We start from the raw sequence: 18120 nt of genomic DNA, 5'->3' as shown, positions 1-18120 counted from the left end.
TCTTCTTCTGCCCCTGCAGGGCACTGACTTCACTTATGAAAACATGACTTCCCAGCTGTTTGTTTTCCCCAGTTTTCTCACAAAGAAGAGAAAGCTGAGCTCAGCCAGTCAGCAACAAAACACATTTCAAACGAGACCTCGAAAGTGGAGATGTTTTGCTCCCACTGGCTTGTATTTTGGCTTGGCCCTCATTCCAAGGACTTGCAAAACAGAACACGGACATTGCTGCTGTCTTTTCTGCAAGATGACACGGAAAGGGATCTTCTGATATAACTCCAAGTTAGAGCTGGGTAGCATTGTAAATCTTTCTTTGCTAGTGCTGATACCTGAGTTTCAGAACTGATACCAAATCAATACTTTTTGGGCAATTTACTTTGAGAAATATGAACTTTTTCCATTGACAGAGGAACCGAAAGTTGTCAAATACTACATAATACGTCTTCTTGCAGCCGTACAAGAAAAGGGTGTAAAATTGGCACAATTTTTCTTCCAATCAGCAATTATCTAATCAAACAACAAGTAAAACATTTTTCAAATTAACGACATTTATCAAATTAACGATCTTCAAGTTGCCCAATTTGTTCATGGATCTTTAAACAAAACACAACCTCCTCCTTTTTGCAATTTGTTTATCCCTAACAATCAATATCGCAATTTTCCCACTCAAAAAGCAGCCCAGCTTTACCCCCCTCAAACGGGAATCACCAATATCCCAATTTAGCATTTACAGAGGTTCTAAGATATGGAAATTGCTTCCCTCCCAGCCTAGAGAAACTTTCTCATCATTTAAAAAATCTGTGAAAAATATTTTACTGTATCTATAACATAACATGTTTCTTTTTTTCATGATCACTTTTCCTTTCTCTGTTTCTTAACTCTTTATATTATTTCCTCATTTGATTGTTCCTTGATGTGTCCATGGTTGCGATTTTCTGTTATAGTTTTTCCTATTTTAATTTAGTTAAAGTTAATTTATTCCCCATTTCCTTGTTTACTGTCTCTTGTGTTCGTTTTACCCTGTTTTCATCTTTGTGTATGTTTTATGCTTCAGTTTCCTGTTTTATTTTGTAGTCTCTGTTTTCTCCCTTGTCATATCTTGTTTTACTTCCTGCCTTGTGTTTTCCCACCTTTGTGATTGTCTGCCCCACCCTGATGTGTTTCACCTGTTCCTGGGTCCTCGTGTCACCTGTCCCTTGTTTCACCTCGTTACCTTGTGTATGTAGTCTCGGTGTTGTCTTTGTCTGTTGTCAGATCATTGTATTTGTCTTTTGGCTTCTTCAACATTTTTTGGTACTATTTTGCCTACTTACTTCAGGACTCTTTTTATTGTAACCCTTTTTATTTATTAAATCTTTGAACTTAACTCTGCCCCGTCGTCTATTTCTCTAAATTCTGACACTATGTTTTTTGATTTGCTATCTTTTATGCTACCTATTGTTAAATTATTCTAGGAAACCCAACTTGCCAAGCCCCCCTTTTCTGGGTTTACTTTGCATGACTTTCTTTCCCTAATGTCTCTTAAATGTATCATTGCTGTTTTTTGTTTTTTTTAGATGTGCTAAATAAATAAATACTAAAAATCTGACAAAATATTTGTCGCCATCTTTCAGTAAATTACAGTTTTGGATACGAAATGTGTCCATACATTTTTGTCCTTATCAAAAGTACAATCACTTTCATAAATATAGGTAACAGGGTAGGTAAGCGCATACTCACAGATATAATAATACTCTCTGCCAGGGCGAAACTCAAAGCCTAAGGAGAAGGGAGTAAAGAGCTGGAACTTCTCGGAGAACTTCAGCGGTCCGTTGGGCGACAGAGGCCTGTTGCACTCCCAGCGTTTGAAGCCCTTGGCGGTGTGGTCGCAGGAGCTATAGCCGTCGTAGTTCACCATGTAGAGGACGTATCGCTCGGCCCGCTCGTCAGACACCGGGCCGATGTAGTGCGGACAGTAGACATCAAGGTAGTCGTTGATGCAGACGTCGATGTGGTAATCACCCCGGTAAAACCTGGAGGAAAGAGAGAGAAAAGGGTGTCACGTGAATATGTTGCGCAGAAAAACATAAAATCTGCGTTAAATACCTAAATGTTTTGGAGTCAAAGTGTTAAATCTTCATAATCTGTATTACAGTCAATTCCAGTGTTTTTACATGACTGTGACCAATTTGGGCATTTTAATTAAATAATCTGCCTCTTGTACTTCTATTTCTGGGGTATAGCCAATTGTAGTCTATATCCACGACGTTCCACTTCTTGTTACGATTCCGCCGGACATTCCGCCGGATGTCGCTTGTTTTAGGTCGGATGTCCAATCTGAGTTTTCTGTCGCACAACTAAAACAACTTTTGAACGTACAAATGTTCTACCAAAACAAGTTCCTTCCCGAGGGTACTTTGCAGAGAAAATAGGGCTCCGTGTCGTGCTTTGCGCCGCCCATGCCGATTGTGATTGGTTTAAAGAAATGCCAATAATTCCAGAGCATGTTTTTCTCCCATCCCGGAATGCTGTGTGGACTAGCTAGACCCTCCTCCTCAGCGCTGAACCTTTGTTGAAGTCTCAGGTCAAGTCATCAGGGAATCTCAAGTAAGTCAGGTCTAGAGTCCTTATTATGGTCACTTAAAGGTACCCTATGTGGTTTTTGATCACCAATAGCACTAAGGAGCAACATTTTTGCATGTGGGTTCCAGCATATGGGTGAAGCAATACATATACCTGCCAATGGTTTTACACCATTCCACTGATTGACAGGTGGTGCTAACATGCCAAGAAACGCAGCAATGTGTTAGCAAAAGGCAGGGAATGAGAAGACTTCTAGCAAAGACAACATTGCCTTTGCAAATATTCTGAGAAAAGAAATGCATTGGCATTTGTAAGACCTAAAGGAGACGCACAATGTGTTTGGTAGTGAAGCAACAATACACTCAACTCACGATTCACGAGTTTAAGTTCACGATACGATTGTCTCACAATGTTTTTAAACAGAATGAGATGCAGACAAATGACTGAAAGATTTCTTTAAACTGTGCAAAACAACCCCCTTATCAAAAGTGCAACTGGAATTGTATTTTGTCTCAAATAACAAAAATGAAAGCTAACAGATTTTAAAACAAATCCCACATCAAAACAACAAAACAAAAAAATGAACTAAAGAAATAGAAGACGTAGTGACGTCTGAAGTCAGACAAGTGAAATTAAATGTAATGCCCGTAATTTTTCCATCTTAAACAGTAATCTTTACACATTTATATTGATTTTTAACTAGGGATGTTTGGCTGAGTAACAATGAAAGTATACAGGGCACCATACAACTCTGAAAACGCAGATTAATAAAAACATGTTTGCATTTCCATCAAAGAAGCTTGTGAGCCCCTATGCTTACATGACCAAATGTAATTGTTTATAATCCACAGTGAGGGCACTTTTCTGTATGTCAGCAATATTAATAACACAATGAATCTATCATTGGTGAGCCGATTGTTCCACATTTATGTATGCAAGGATAATCCCCACGATAACATCATGCGATCTCTGACCTTGACCTTTTTAATGATTTATTTACCAAATGAAAATACGCTGAGCATGCATGCTCTCTCTGCTGAAGCCTGCTTTTTTTATTGTTTTGTACACATCTAACATTGAGATCCCCTGAAGCAGGGCTTTGCTCAAGGGTACGTCAATAGCAGCTGTCTTAATTGGGAGGATAGTTACATGCTGGTTTGTTTGGGGAGTCTCTCGCCATGATGCGTTCTCCAAAGAGTTATGAGTGCTCCAACGCCTGATGACAAGAGCTGATACTTTAGTTATCTCAGGCTGTTTTCACACCTAAGCAGTTTGGTCCGTTTTAACCGAAGCCTGGAGCTCATTGAGAAATACCAATGCTTACCTGAGCTTGAAAACAGGCGTCCCGGTTCGCTTCCAATTGATCTAGAGCAGGGGTCTTCAACGTTTTTTAAGCCAAGGACCCCTAACTGAAAGAGAGATGGAGCAGAGACCCCCTACTACATTGTAAAGTTGTATAAAATTGTATAAAATTGAGTTGCATATTAAACTGGGCCTACAATAACGTACCTAAAGTCTTTATACCTGCCATTTTTGCATAGAATACTAAGCTAGAAAAATAATTGTTGGCATGATTTTATAAATCATGTTTTAATGTTAAACATACATGTGGCACAATGAATCCTTAAGATGAACTGTATCTGTGGATGGCTACCTTAGTGACTACCTTACCTATAGGCCAGTAAGCCTATCATCAGTGGGTTTTTTTTTTTCACAAATAGGCTGATTTATATTTGCTAATAATATGTTGGATTCATGTCAAGAAATTTTAATGTTCTTGGAAAATTTCAAAAAATGTACATTCATTTGGTGGACCCCCCTGCAGTAGCTCTGAGAACCCCCTAGGGGTCCCAGACCCACTGTTGAAGATCTCTGCTCTAGAGTTCAGTTCACTTCAGGTGAGAACGCGATCCGATCCAAATACAGGAAGTGAACCAACAACAATTTCAACCTCGCACTCAATTTACAGACGTCTTTATGATTTAAGTGACAAACAACTTTCAGATCCATAACCTATTATGACCATGAATCGCTCCTCGAGTGTGTGAAATCACATCATCATCTCTCTCTCATCAGGGCCGTCCTCTCCTTCACTCGCTGTCTTGTCAGCTGCTTACATTGTTTGCCTTCTTCTAAAATATTAGAAACAAGGCAAAACCATAAAACTCTCTTCTCTCTGGGAAGCGCTACAGATCACTGAAAACTCAGACTAACAGACTCAAACACAGCTTTTTTCCCCCACAGCTATAAGAACTCTGAACGGACAAAAACTCACAAGTTGAATGTTTTTGAACCAGTATGCAATGTTCCTAATGTGCAATTTCTCAATGCCGTTTATTTATTATCGTCTGGAATGTATGAATGACTGTGAGGAGAGAATGTTTTTTTGAGAATGTTTTATTTTTGTGTAATTAGCGGCGTAGCATTCTTTCCGTTGTCAGTTTTGAATGATACAACGACAATTAAGGCATTCTATTCATAACGCAAGACGCAAATTTGGTGTTGCTCCATTATTTCTGAGACCAGAAGGTGTCAGAGAGTTTCACTCGGATATTCTGTCCAATAATAAAGTAACCATTTCCGCGTGATATTTGTTTACAATTTTTGGTGTGTTTTGACAAAGTGCAGTCTGAACGCAAACCGAACCAAATAAAAACTTCAACAGTGTTGCCCCAAATCTACTGAGCTATAGGAGTGAAAGCGCCCTCAGTGAAACCACAGCTGAAGAAAAAGTGGCCGTATGCGCTGGGTAACTGAGGCCTGGACTGTGAAAGACACATCCAGGCTATGGTTCTGTTTTTTTGTTTACAGGATCTCATCACGTCAGTCTCAATCATCCCGAGTCTCTCGTGAGACTCCACCGATCCCCCTGCAACACACCCTCCCTGGGAGAAACCCTCTTACGACACACGCTAGTCAGTCCTAAGCCATATATCTATGTCGGTGCTCGGCAGTGATGACTTATGCTGGTGCTGAAATTGAAGTCCCCTAGCGTTACAGGGCTAATCCCCTGGTTAGCATGTGCCTTTAGCAGCTTTAGGAGGATCCCTCTGTAGAATGAGATTTTCATTAGCCCAATGTGACAGCTTGATGGAGGAGCCCCTTGTGGGAAAACTCAGAGTCTGGGAAAATGAGGCCTGTTCTCAATCCTCGCCGTTAAAGAGCCCCGAGATTTTTTTTCGCCTGGTGTTTACTGTAAACCGAGTGGACAGGAGAAGGGCGGGAAAAAAAAGTTGCAGCGGCGTGATATGCCAGGTATTCATTCCTGAGGAGTGTGATTGGAAACACATATTCCCATCGGCGCCGTATAAGGTTGCATTTCTGAGGCTTTTAGCGGAGACAGATTAGGCTCGGGACGGCCGGCTGCTTGGGTCTCCATAGCTGCTAATGGCCCGCGGTTCAGTATCACTGACATACTGCGGATGTCTTCAATACTCCACCTCTGTTCATTGACACAGTGAGCGCCGTCAGGGGAGACAGGCCAGAGACCGTGTTGGAGCATGCAGCAGGCTGATGATCCGATACGGGGGAACTCGCCGGAGCACGTTTTCACAGAGCCACATTGGCCACGGATCAGATATTACCCACAGGCTTCCTGTCTCCCAAAGAATTAATTTCAAAATACTATTGTTGGATTATACAGCATTGAATAGGGCCAAAATACATTTGGGATCTGCTGCTACATTATGAACCATCCAGACCTCTCAGGTCACCTGGGACAGGTCTGCTTTCTGTCCCCATGCAGAGTCAGAACTAACCACATATCTGGAACAAACTGCCAGAAAACTGTAGGTCTGCTAAAACTCTGTTCTTTTAAATCAAGGCTGAAGACTCTTCTATTTGACGCTGCCCCTTTTAAAGTAATTGTTCGTTTCATACAGTGCGTTCCATTTGTACTCGGAAGTCGGATTTTCCGAGGTCAAAGTCGGAAAACACGCCCCCTGACCTCGAATTTATGAGCTCGGAACTCTGACAACCACCGAGTACCCCGAGCTAAAAATCCAACATGGCTGCTCCATGCATCAACAGTTGTGAAAGGTGTAGTAACATATAGTTAAAAGCACTTCTGTCTTATTTGTGTCTCACTAAATCAGTCGTACACACAGTTTCTATCTGTGGACATGTTGCTACGCTGTTTGTATGCACACAAAAAAACTCATTTGCATTCAACTCGGGTGCGAAGTCATTCCCAGCTTCAACGCACTATTACACTTCACTGTTACTTTTATTCTTGTATTTCATAGCTGTCTTATTCTATTTTAACTGTTTTTAACTGCTCTTTAATGTTTTATGAAAAGCACTTTGAATTGGCTTGATGCTGAAACGTGCTATACACATCCAGCTACCTTGCATAGCTTTGCATACTCCTGCTCCTTGCCAATGGAATGGGAGTACCAATCAGCTGATCTGAGGCCAGGTGAGACAGGCAGGGAGGGATCCAGACGCAGCTGTTGCTGCTGACACGTAGTGTACATGTTGGGTTTTTTTCCCGAGAGGCATGGGTAGCATAAAGGGAGGTGTGTGCTCACCGAGGCCTCCTGGGGGTATCATGTTGCCGTTACAGATTGTAAATGTGCTGCAGGATTAGTGGGCGTCCTACTGGGTTTGCATTGGCCACAAATGAGCGGATGCGTGTGTTGGGGTCTTATGCAGTGGTGGAAGAAGTACTCCGATCCTTTACTTAAGTATAAGTACTAATCCCACACTGTAAAATACTGTTACAAGTAAAAGTCCTGCATTGAAAATGTTACATACTGTAAATAAAAGTATGTAAGTATCATCGGGAAAATGTACTTAAAGTATTAAAAGTAAAAGTACTCAATGCAGAAAAATCCTCACATTTAAGAAACAGGAAACGTTCCAAACAGTTGTATGTTTAAGGGTCTAATCATTTCAGCTGGACTTGTAGACCTATATATTTTGGTGTAGTTTAATTTATAATAAAACATTATATTGCATAAACTACATGTGTTTGGTGTGTAAAAATCTTAATCTGTAAAATAACTAGTAACTAAAGCTTTCAGATTAATGTAGTGGAGTAAACATATAATATAATAGTACAATATTTCTCTCTGAGATGTAGTGGAGTAGAAGTAGAAAGTGGCATGAAAAGAAAAGACTCAAATACAAATTTGAGGTACTTGTACTTTACTTAAGTACAGTCCTTAAGTACAGTCCTTGAGTACAGGGGCGTCGGACTGGGGGGAAAAAGGGGACTGAGTACCCAGGGCCCTCATGTGAGGAGGGCCCAAAAAGATGCTAGAATGAATAGCTGTGGATGCGGGGAGGGGCCCATAGAAAATGCCTTTCTATAGGGCCCAGAATTTTGTGCTACGCCCCTGCTTGAGTAAATGTACTAAGTTACAGTCCACCACTCTTTTTCTCTCTCTGAATATAGTCTGGTCAAACTTGAAACCAAAGCCCTTGTTTTCTCACACAGTTTTTTTCCCCCCTTCGGCACCAGCTGAGCGCTTCGGCTCCAGGCAGGCACAGCATGGCCTCCTTCAGCTTCTAGTTTCAGAGCCGCTTGCTGATATTATGACTACCAGGGGTCAACCGGCTCTACAGTATTGTGTCCTCAGCCAGAAGCACTGTGGGGATAGCCTGCTTTGTCCTCCCGTGTCTTTGCTAAGCCTTAAATGTTAGCTTTAACCTCGGGAGTGTCAGTGGCTGTCAATCAAACCTGACCCAGGAGGAACGGATACGATTTGTCAGGATTAAGAAGAGTCTGTAAGTAAAGCCTTTCTGTGAGAGAGAGGTGGGAAACAAAGTTTGCGAAGGTGATGATAATTTGGATATTTGTAATTCAATTACATCCCGATTGTGTCCGCAGTGTGGACAGCGATTACTCCTGGCGTGGACACGCATCTCATAGTCAGTCTCCAGTGACCACTCCTGATTGGATTTCACTTCTGCACTCAAAAGTAAAAACATTCTATGGTTCAGAGCAGAAAAAATCTAAACAGTTAGTCAGCGGCCTCGATGTCGGCTTTGGAAAACACTGATCGACATTCTTCACCATTTTCTGACATTTTATAGACCAAACAACTAATTGATCCATTGACAAGGAAAATAATCGTTAGTTGTAGCTGCATTTGAACTTTTTTTAGGTCACGCTGGAAAGGTGGTGCGAAACTTCCTACCACGAAAAACCAAAGACAGACAAATTACTATAGAACACTTTGCAAAATATGATAGGGTTAGGGGTTAGCGGTTAGGGTTATTGTGAGCGTTATCTCACAATAATTAAAAGAAAAGACATTACGGATGGCAGCCAGGGACCAGAAAGTGTAGGTGAGGTGTAACGCGACTAATATTCCTCAGGTCGAGTCGAAAAACCAAGATGGACAAATTACTATGGAACACTTTATAAAATATGATAGGGTTAGGGGTTAGGGTTATTGTGAGTGTCTCACAATAATTAGAAGAAAAGACATTGCGGATGGCAGCCAGGTTCTAGGAAGTGTAGGTGAGGTGTAACGCGACAAATATTCCTCTGGTCGAGTCTAGGTGCAGAATAAGTGCATCCCTGTCTGCCTGCAAATGTACTTTGGCCGATCAGTTTCTCTTTCTTGCCTTGGAAGCATATTTGCCTTCCAATATGTTTATGATCACTTCACCAGAGATGCGTTTGGATGGCAGTTCTCAAGAGGGTCAAATCAGGCCAAACATATGCAGCCTAAATCAAAAAATGTGGATTGTACGTGTTTGTTGGAAAAGACGATAAAAATTCACAGTGAGAGAACAGATGATCCAGATGTTTGCCAGATAGAGGCTATAAGGAGGTTTTTGAGTGACAGAAATGAAATATTGATAAGAGACACAGAGTCATAAACGCACAGCTCCGACTCAAGATGTGCTGGAATAGATGACATTTCATATCTCAATGTCTTCTGGTCTCTCCTTTATGTGGAGCCGGACTAGACACTTTGTCCTGCGGATATTTTTTATGATCTCTACTATCTGTACACTAGGGGACTGTCCTCCCCCAAAAACTCCCACATAGGTCATTTTTCCAAGCAGTTATTACGACTCATATTTACGTTTTTAGTGACAGCGCCAAATAGCGGCCGTAAAAGTTATGACATGAGCAAAGCTGGAAGTGAGATGACGAAGTATAAGAGCACCAAATGTCTGTGTAAGGAGGCAGGTTGAGGGTAAGGGATGGGTCAAACAAACAGGGGACTCTGAGACAGGTTTGAGTCCCATTTGAAAATCAAAGTAAACATTTTATTCAAACTTTCATAATCAGAAAAAGTTCTATTGACACAATAAGTACACTTATGTGGAATTTGCCAAACAAACATGTTAAACGTTAATATGAAATAAACAGTAACTGGAAGTGAAATAGCGTCTGGTTTTAAAACAAAACCTCAATCTTTTTTCTAAACTTAACTAACCAGTGTTGGTACCTAAACATAACAGTAGGGTTTTTTTGCCTAAAGCTAACCAAACTGCAACCGTTTCACAACGTTAAAGACGTGTCTAAAAACCGTGACCGTTACCTTCTGTGGTTTAGATATGAGATTGTATTTCCTGCCACCTCCAGGGGTGCTAATTTATGAAACGCTCCCGTGGGTCGTATTAGAGGGTAGAAATAGTCGGCTGAAATCGTCATATGGTTAACAGCATCCGTCACCCCAACCCCACCACCCTCCTGCTGTGTTCTGGACTGAAGCGTGAGAAAGCGTCATTCATTTACAGAGCTACAAACCATCAGGGTTTCTTCATTTCCATTACCAGCAGGATTTATTTGTCTGTTTCTCTAAATTGCTTTGTTGTCATAGGCTATTTAGTGAGTCATTAAGCCTTCACAGGGCTGATCGAGGCAATTTCAACAGTTGTGTTTTCCTTCTGGTATTGTTCTGAGCAGCAGGACGCTCGTAAGGCTCTTCCAGGGTTCGGGGGTTTTGATAGAAGGAAGTTGAAAGAAAAAAAAACGATCTGACTTAAGAACAACAGCACAGTTCAGCAGTTCTGCGTCAGTTATAAATGTGTCATAATGAGCCATTAGCAAAATAAAACCACCTAAATCCTGAATCCATTTGTCTTGGGGATTAATGATCCCTGATTGGCTGAATAACTCGCGGCCAGTTGGAGGGGCTTATCAATGACTCAGTAACTGGAGCTCTTAACAAAGCACACATCTACGGATAATCCCTCTTTTCAGCAAACTCCCTTGCTTGTTTGCTTTCTTTATCCCCTTCTGTTGTGGTAGTGTCACTCCGTGGCCTGGCACAGGTAAGGGACAGGCAGAGGCAGTATAGACAGAAATAGAAAAAAAACGAGAGCTAATGGGAAGGAGAGAAGAGAGGAGGGAAAGGGTGGAAAGGAAGGAGAGTGGGAGTAAGTGAAAGAAGAAAGGAAGGGACGAAGACAAGGGGGTATAAGAAACTAAAAGACAGTCGGGGGAGGGAAGTAGAGGAAAAGGAGGAAGACGCACAGTCGAGTTCATCAAGACCCGTAGACCTACCTCTAAAATATCCCAAAATGTGGATAATCAACAAGTGCTTTTAACTCTTGTGTTGTCTTCGGGTGGGTGGTTTATTACATTTTTTTGCATTTGAAAAAAAAAAAAACTGACATGTTTTGAAACAGTATCCCGATGAAACGTTGACATACACCAGTCTGTGATGTTCCTTCCTTAAATATTAATCTAAATAACTCATAATTTCTGCTTTTTTAACTCAAGAATTTTCTATAAATGACGTTTATTGACTTTGAATTCCAAAAAGTAGTGTAAAACTGGTAATAAGTTGGTGTTAGTGGTGTGTATACATGGTAGTGAAAAGAAGCGTTGGAACGGCCCAAAAAAGCGCCAAAAACATTAAACAGTGCCAAAAGTGTCGACAAAAAGGGACAAAAACATCAAAAATGTTGATTTTTGTTTTGACCCGGGAGGACGATACCTGGTCGAATGGAAGACAACCCAAGGGTTAAACTTTGCACGACTGAATAAAGTCTCACTAACACATCAGTATTACATAAATTATATGTTACACAGCTCTTTCCAGGAAACTTCCAAAGAAATTGGAAATTGTACATGGAGACGTACATTTCGTGGACGTAATGTATTCCGATGGTCTGACAAAATTCTAAAAAAATAAAGAATAATAATAATAAATAAGATTGACTGAAGTGCGTCGTCGTTTCCAAAAGGTCTCCGTTTGTGCCCGTCCAGACTACAAAGCAACGCAGAGTTTTCAAACCAAAACAGGTGCAGCAATGTTTCAAAAAAAGTCCGAAGATATTTGTTATTCAACCGAAACCTAGTGGTTTGGATGTTTCCTGAGAAGAGGAGCAAAAACGAGATGGAAAAAAAGAAGAATGTAGGCAAACAAGAGGGTCCAGGAAAGTAAAAGGGGAGGAGGAGAATAAGATAAAGCCCTCCTGTTGTTTTCCTCATGAACGCAGTTGGGTCAGACAAGGGGCAGCTTCCCAGGGTTATTCCACATCGAAAGAAAAGAGGAGATGCTTTTCGGCCACAGGAACACATGAAGCTTCTCTCTTAACACACACACACACACCCACACACACACACACACACACACACATAATGTCTGCATTGAAAGACAAGAGAGCACAAAAACCACAGACCTCACGCTGATTCTATACCAAGTCCCTCATTTTACTCCTCCACAAACCCGCTGTCTTTTTAAACAGCACACCAGTGTTTTAATCTAACACAGTATAAATACTGCCAAGTACAAATACTTTGTCACTACATAGGTCGAATGTTCACGTATTTGTTATTCATATTTTCTGGAAACTTTTACTAATAAAATCTGAAGAAATCTGTTAGACTGCAAAAGATAACGTTACACACCTGTGGCCGTATTTTCAAGAAATGTCTCCGTTCGTTTGGAGTGAAAGATTCTTCCTCCCAAAAGAACTGTCTCTGTTTTCTTGTGTTGTCACACTTTGAGTCAGATTTTTAAGAACGTGTGGAAACCCTGAATCCTATGCGTCACTATAGGGAAGCCACAATGAAGTTCATAATCAAAGTTTTTTTCAAAAAATCAAAACACTTTACTTGAAGGTATCTAAATTAAGAGTGACATGAACCCTAACCCTAACCATAACTTGTCATGACAAAAAACCAAATGACACATACTAAAAGAAGCGTTATGTCATAAACATTTTTGACTTGTTCATAACGTTTATGACACGTTCATGACAGTGTCATGTCACTCTTATGTAGATACCTTCTTCTAATTAGTTACATTTCTTATCAGAAAATTAATTTTGATACTTACGTACAGTAAATATCAGATACTTTAAGACTTTTACTCAAGTTATATTCTAAAAGGTGCACTTCCACTTCTACCAAAGTCATTTTCTGGTAGTACTTTTACTCAAGTATTGGCTTTCGAGCACTTTATACGAGACCGCAGCACACTATCTTGATCTGCAGTTCCTGATGACAGCCTCTAGGGGGAACTCTTTATGGGGCCAAACAGGGGGTGATGAGGCCTGTGATGTCACCAGATGGGGTTTGTCCATCCCGTTGCCCCCGGGGGGTTGGGAGGTCTCCATCCCCCCCTCCCTCCACCTGTCCCATCATTCATAGCTTTTCGCCGCTGGGAAGTTAAAGCCATTATTACTTAGCTGGCTAATTACATACACACATCTGTCTGAGGACTTCCAAACACAAACGTACAGACACACACACACACACACACACACACACACACACACACACACACACACACACACACAATGTATTTAAACACATAATGTGTCTGCCAGGGGGCTCGGTCTGACTGGGCGTTGACAGCAGAGAGATGAGAAAAATGGAGTCTGTAAAGTATAGACAGTTCTATGTTTTTTTTCTTACTTTTTTTTTTTTAAACTGCTGGGAACAAAACCAGGGGAGGTGAATAATTGACCTCAGATTGAAAACACATTGCTGCTTGTGGGAAGGCACCTCGAAAGGTTAAAAAATACAACAGAGGATAGAGAGAGACCGGAAGAATGAGAGCGCACGGTGGTGTGTTTATGGATCCTGGTGGTCCTGACTGTGCCAATCACTAAGTCGTCCTGCGGTGCAGCTGCAGTGTGCTGCTGTGTGTGCCAGGCGTACGGAGTCCATGCAGACAGAGAACGTGTTATGTAAAGCTCCGTGTATATTCTAATCTCTTGCTAATTATGCCCTGCTGTCTTTGTGCCTTGTGTGCCAGTACACGCTTTGAGAAAAACAGGAAAACAGCAAAACAATACTTATTTTTTCTTCTTCTCAATACGCTACTTGGAAAAATATAACCTTGTTTTTTTGGCCATTTCTGCCTTTAATGGATAGGACAGCTAGACACAAGCGCTCTAGGTGAGGCATTAGTTTTGTGGTCCATCATTTCCTAATAGTTTCTGAGGAAGTTTCCAGGAAAGAACTACAGTAGGCCTATATAATGTCATTTCATTGTTATTAAAGAACGTAGGAATTTCCTTTAAAAAATAAGCTGCATGTAAATTAGCACCTCAGAGTTTAGTTAGGGGACTCACAAAAGAGAGATATAAAAAAAAAAGGAATGGTCAAAATTGAGATATTCTGACTTTTTAGTCCCTATCTCCAAAAAAACAACTTGCATTTCCCATAATGCAACTGAATAGTTTCTTTCATTAGAACCCCATTGCCCGGTAAGTGCCCACTTCTTTCAAACTCAATGCCACCTGTTTATAATGGCCAGTTCAAGATGACCCTGATGACATCACTATGACATCATCAGGGTTTTCACAGGCTTAGTATTACTAACCATGACAAGTAAACTGATGATGTGTGAAGTCGGTAGAGTGCCCCATTAAATCCAAGTAGGCAGTAATTTATTACTAATGTTTTATTACAAACGGTATTATTCTCCATATATGTATTAAACTGCAGGGTTTTCCCTACCATTATAATGCTTAGGCGCAGCACCAAAGCCGTTTTGGGCCACACCACTTCAGCCGAATGAAAGTAAAATCCAAGTGGAGAGCATCAAAACTAACTGAATGACTTTTCCCAGGTTGTAGTTGATTCCCAGTAGACTTCTTTAGCAAGTTTAATCTTTAACCCTCTGAGGTGTAAGGGCATTTTTAGATATCTTTTCTTTAATTCTCCTTTTAAAGGTACACTGTGTAGCATTTTAAGTATTTGATTAACTAAAATAAATGTCTTCATTCATAAACATGTCCTTCATTGGTGTAAAATGACCTCTGCCAATGATCTGACTATATCCTCGTAAGCGAAGAATTTCTTATCTGTATTAACATTGGACGGGCATGTCCCTATAATCGCTGAGAGGGACATGAAGCACTAGCCTCAACGCGTTTTCATTCAGAGCCAGCATCATGTGACTGAAACCAGCTGAAAATGGAGAAGGAGATGGCACTTGTCGCCACCCCGGCAAATTTGAAAGCCTGCACTGCACTTTAGATCATAATGGAGGATCATACTTATGACGAGCCACAGGAGAAAGAATCCTCGTCGCCAATAAAGCGAAAAATGAAATTAAAAAGGCAATGTGACACATAACGGCTACCGTAGTTGCAACACACATTTGAAAAAGTGAGGCGCTAGAGAGCACTATTCGTTTGAATGCAAAGTACAATTTCACCACTAGATGGGAGAAATTCCTACACAGTGTACCTTTAAGGGTTTTTGCATATAACCTGATCCCCATGTGTTTCATATCAAAATGTTCAGAATAACCTCAGCTTTCTGTAAGGTGCAAAATGGTTCCAGAGCAATGTATAAAGAGATGCTCTGGCCCTAAAGCGGAAATATTTCTCAAATCTATTGTCAAAACATACCTACACTCAATTGTTTTGCTGCTTGAAATGAGTTAACAAAAGTCTTGGGTTCACAAAAGAAGAGTAATGTATGTATAAAATAGTAAATAAATGTCTAAAATTAACTTTTGCAACATCGTTTTTTTTTGGCGTAGGAGTGTTGTGAAACATCGGCTGGACTCGCCGGTGCGTCTTTTGTCCTCAGAGGGTTAAGCCTTTTGGCTGTTGTTTATTATTCATCATCTGCTCTAGCTTTTTTTTCAAATTCATGTACATAAATATGGTAATAAGAATTGTTCAAAATGATGTGAAATTGCTTATTTTGTATTGCAAAACGTAACATTTTCTTGGGGAAGGACCTCCATACCCCCTGCCTAATACGTGCACCTAAGACTTCCACAAACCTAGAGGGAAAACCCTGAAACTGTACGCTGACCTGCTGTTCACTGAATAAAACTGGACGCAGTTGAAAAGTAATAGGTTTCTCCAGCTGAGTACTAAATGAGACACAGCAGGCAATCACACAGTTACTTGACTACTTTGAGTGACATGGCCCTTTTAAGATGAATATTTCTGACTTGTTACAGACTGAGAAGGACAAGAGATTCTCCTTCTGGCTTACATGGATGAGGCAGGTTAATTACTGACAACGCTATTCTGCTGTCAAAAAGGTCAAAGCAGCAACAGCAGAAAGGGGTTAGTGTCAGTCAACACACACACTCACACACACAGCAGGGCTCCGTCATTCAGTCAGTGTAAAACCCCAAGGGGCTGACAGAGCGAGTCATCAACCCCCTCTGTGCCAAAGATGGTTGCTCAGGTTGCCATGACGGCAGTTTACAACAACACACTACTCAGTTGGTTAACATGCAGTTTTAAAACCTGATTATATTCAGGTTAAGGCAATATCCCGGTTAGCTCAAACGCCATGTAAACACCTTACCTTGGCTAAAGTCAGGGTTCTCATACACAAGTTATAAGTAGTGCTAGGTACCAATACCTGGTTCCACTATGGAACCGGTTCCTAGGCAAGCGGTAGGAATCAGACCGGATTAGAATGCAAATTTTGGTTCCTTATTTCGATTCCATTTAATGTGTCAACTGAAATATTTTCCCTCTGTCACTCCGAAACGGAAGTAAAAATATCACACTTTCTCTTTAGTCTACCGTTAGTTAGCTACTGTGAATGTAGGCTACTTTTAAAATGCCCTATTTTCCCTCTGGGCTCACCAAAACGGACGTAAAAGCCTTTCTTTGATGTCATTTTTCAGTTTTTCTAATAATCGGTTTAGGAATTGGAATCGTTTTAAAAGTACTGGTTCGGCATCAGAATCGTAAAAATCCAAACAATACCCAAACCTAGTTATAAGACCAAGATTACTCCTTTAGTAACCGGGGTATTCCTGCATATATATATATATATCTATCTATATATATATATACACCTTAACCGGGGTAAAATATTTTCTGCACATGCTCCGCAGGTTATAACTGCCCCTCCCCACTCCGCTGCGGTGGGTTTTTAACCCACAAATAGAAGAGAGCACTTGGAAGCAATGGCGCCAAAAACAACAGCAACAACCCGATCTGTAAAACCTTTAAACCCTCCGAGGGATACTATCTAGAAGACCCATTTCGGATGGACGAGAAGACACACAAAACACAAGTTTTTCCAAAGATTTTGACAAAGGTCAACGGAAAGATTACGTTATAATTTGTACTCATTCGGCTGATGTGGCCTTTTGTTTGTCCCCTTTCCTCATGACTTGTTACGTTAATCCCATTCTATTTTTATGTTGTGTGTAAACCTTTTTTAAAACGCTCAATAAAAATACTTTTAAAAAAAAAAGGTCAAGCGGAAGAAAAAGCCTTTTGGACCATTTGTACATCAGCAGAGCGCCACCTACTGTACCGAAGGTAGAGTTACTCCTGTCATTCTCCTCATTCTTCCCTGCTCATGTATACGGGGAGAACTGGCATAACCCAGTTATTCACTTAACCCGGTTACTCCCGGTTACTGCTGTGCATCTAAACGCACTGACTACCACAGAATCGGCGCTTTTGGCAAACACATATCGTTCGATAGATGGATGGATGGATGGATAGATGGATGGATACTTTATTCATCCAGAGGGAAATTTTAGGCATCCAGTAGCTTAGACAACCATAACACAACAAACACACATACACACATATATCTCACATACATAAAAATCACTCACAGAAATTTAAAGAGTTAACAATTTGTGAAGTGATTACAAAGGTCTGGAATGGACTGACCATGTGATGCAATCACTGTGATAAGGTGCAATGGTGGTAGTGCAAAAGTAAACAGTGCAGTGATTGAACAGTGCAATGACTTATTATTAAATATGAACTATGATTAAAAAGACAAGAATGTAAACATAATAGAACTGCTTGACGAACAAGAAAAGAAATAACATACTTTAAGAACAATATCTGCATTAGGCTACTGCAGGTGTATACCACACAGGAACACACTCCTCTACGACCCATAATGCCACATAACTCCAGGAGTCCCATAGCAGCTCCTGTTAAAAATTACCCCACTTAAATATATCCCATCAGCCCCCTGCTGGAACATGTGCACTGAGGAAGAATCTGCAGGTTGCTAGAGATCACTGTATACACATCGTGATGATGATAATGAGTTTTTAATTCGACTTAATGTGGACGCCCACGCCCAAGCACACAGCCGGGGTAAGCTCTGAGAGCCCAGCATGCCTCCCGGCAGACGAGCTGCTTCGCCATGCCCGCCTGATATCGATCTGACAC

At 40.8% G+C, this 18120-nt stretch overlaps 1 protein-coding gene across 2 annotated transcripts in view; it reads right to left on the bottom strand.

Moving 5' to 3' along the window:
• LOC116034795 (ephrin-A5b-like) overlaps positions 1–18120 on the bottom strand; it is a 104184-nt gene that overhangs the window by 12581 nt on the left and 73483 nt on the right. For both annotated transcript variants that reach the window (XM_031277537.2, XM_035991171.1), the window contains one exon: positions 1717–2009. In XM_031277537.2, the coding sequence (XP_031133397.1) occupies positions 1717–2009 (293 nt within the window). The remainder of the gene's footprint in view (positions 1–1716; positions 2010–18120) is intronic.

Source organism: Sander lucioperca, chromosome 14, assembly GCF_008315115.2.
Source record: "Sander lucioperca isolate FBNREF2018 chromosome 14, SLUC_FBN_1.2, whole genome shotgun sequence".
Lineage (NCBI taxonomy): Eukaryota > Metazoa > Chordata > Actinopteri > Perciformes > Percidae > Sander > Sander lucioperca.
The sequence above is the reverse complement of the archived record's forward strand: the minus strand, read 5'-3'. Positions and strand labels throughout refer to the sequence as shown.